The 860-nt window shown below is 41.7% G+C and overlaps 1 protein-coding gene across 1 annotated transcript; it reads right to left on the reverse strand.

Moving 5' to 3' along the window:
• Positions 1 to 24: 24 nt before the first annotated feature.
• On the reverse strand, positions 25 to 395 carry LOC122353956 (keratin, type II cytoskeletal 8-like; the record flags this gene model as incomplete). Its single annotated transcript, XM_043251864.1, has 1 exon — positions 25 to 395. A coding segment is annotated over exon 1 (294 nt), but the record flags the coding sequence as incomplete, so codon positions are not given.
• Positions 396 to 860: the final 465 nt, after the last annotated feature.

Genomic DNA, 860 nt, shown 5'->3' on the forward strand with positions numbered 1-860 from the left:
TAGATAGATAGATAGATAGATAGATAGATAGATAGATAGATAGATAGATAGATAGATCACCTTGTCGATGAAGGAGGCAAAGCGGTTGTTGAGAGTTTTGATCTCTTCTTTCTCCTGGATCCTCACAGACTGCAGGTCAGGGTCCAGCTGAAGATCGACGGGGGTCAGGAGGCTTGTGTTTACGGACACAGGCTTGATGGGGACCGCGGCCGGAGACACGTTCCCGAAGCCGAAGTACGAGTTCCCCTGCCGGGGTATCTGAGCTCCGGCGCCGGGCTGAGAGCCCACGGAACGGCTGCTGAAGTTGTTGGAGCTCATGACTGACGGAGAGAGAGAGAGATGGAAGAACAGGTGCTGCTTCCTGAGAACTCTGCGGCTTATACACTGACAGGTGGGTGTGTTTTGTGTATAAATGAGAATATGCAAGAATTCCTCATTCTGAAAAAACCTGTTCAGTCCAGCGCCGTCCAGAGCGCACATACTCCACATTCATGCACGCTCACGCACATGAAACCGTCCACGGATACGTCAAGAGATCTGCCTTTGATTACGAGAATATGTCCTCTTTTTGATTGCCTGAAATATGTGATGAATGCAAAGTACAGCTGCAATATTAGCTAAATGTGCTGTTTTTTATGTTCAAAAGCAACCATTTGAAATTATTAATTTATATTTGTTGGCTGAGAGTTTAAGATAAATAATGTTTTAGTAGTCTGCACCATTCAAGCCTCATGGTCAGTTTAGTTAGAAATTAGCTCTTGCCACAATAATTTAACAATAAATAATAGAAAAGTAAAAAAAACAACAGAAAGATTTGTTAAAAAATACTTTAATTCTTAATATATTTTATTATTAATAAT

The sequence above is a fragment of the Puntigrus tetrazona genome, chromosome 11, assembly GCF_018831695.1.
Source record: "Puntigrus tetrazona isolate hp1 chromosome 11, ASM1883169v1, whole genome shotgun sequence".
Taxonomy (NCBI): domain Eukaryota; kingdom Metazoa; phylum Chordata; class Actinopteri; order Cypriniformes; family Cyprinidae; genus Puntigrus; species Puntigrus tetrazona.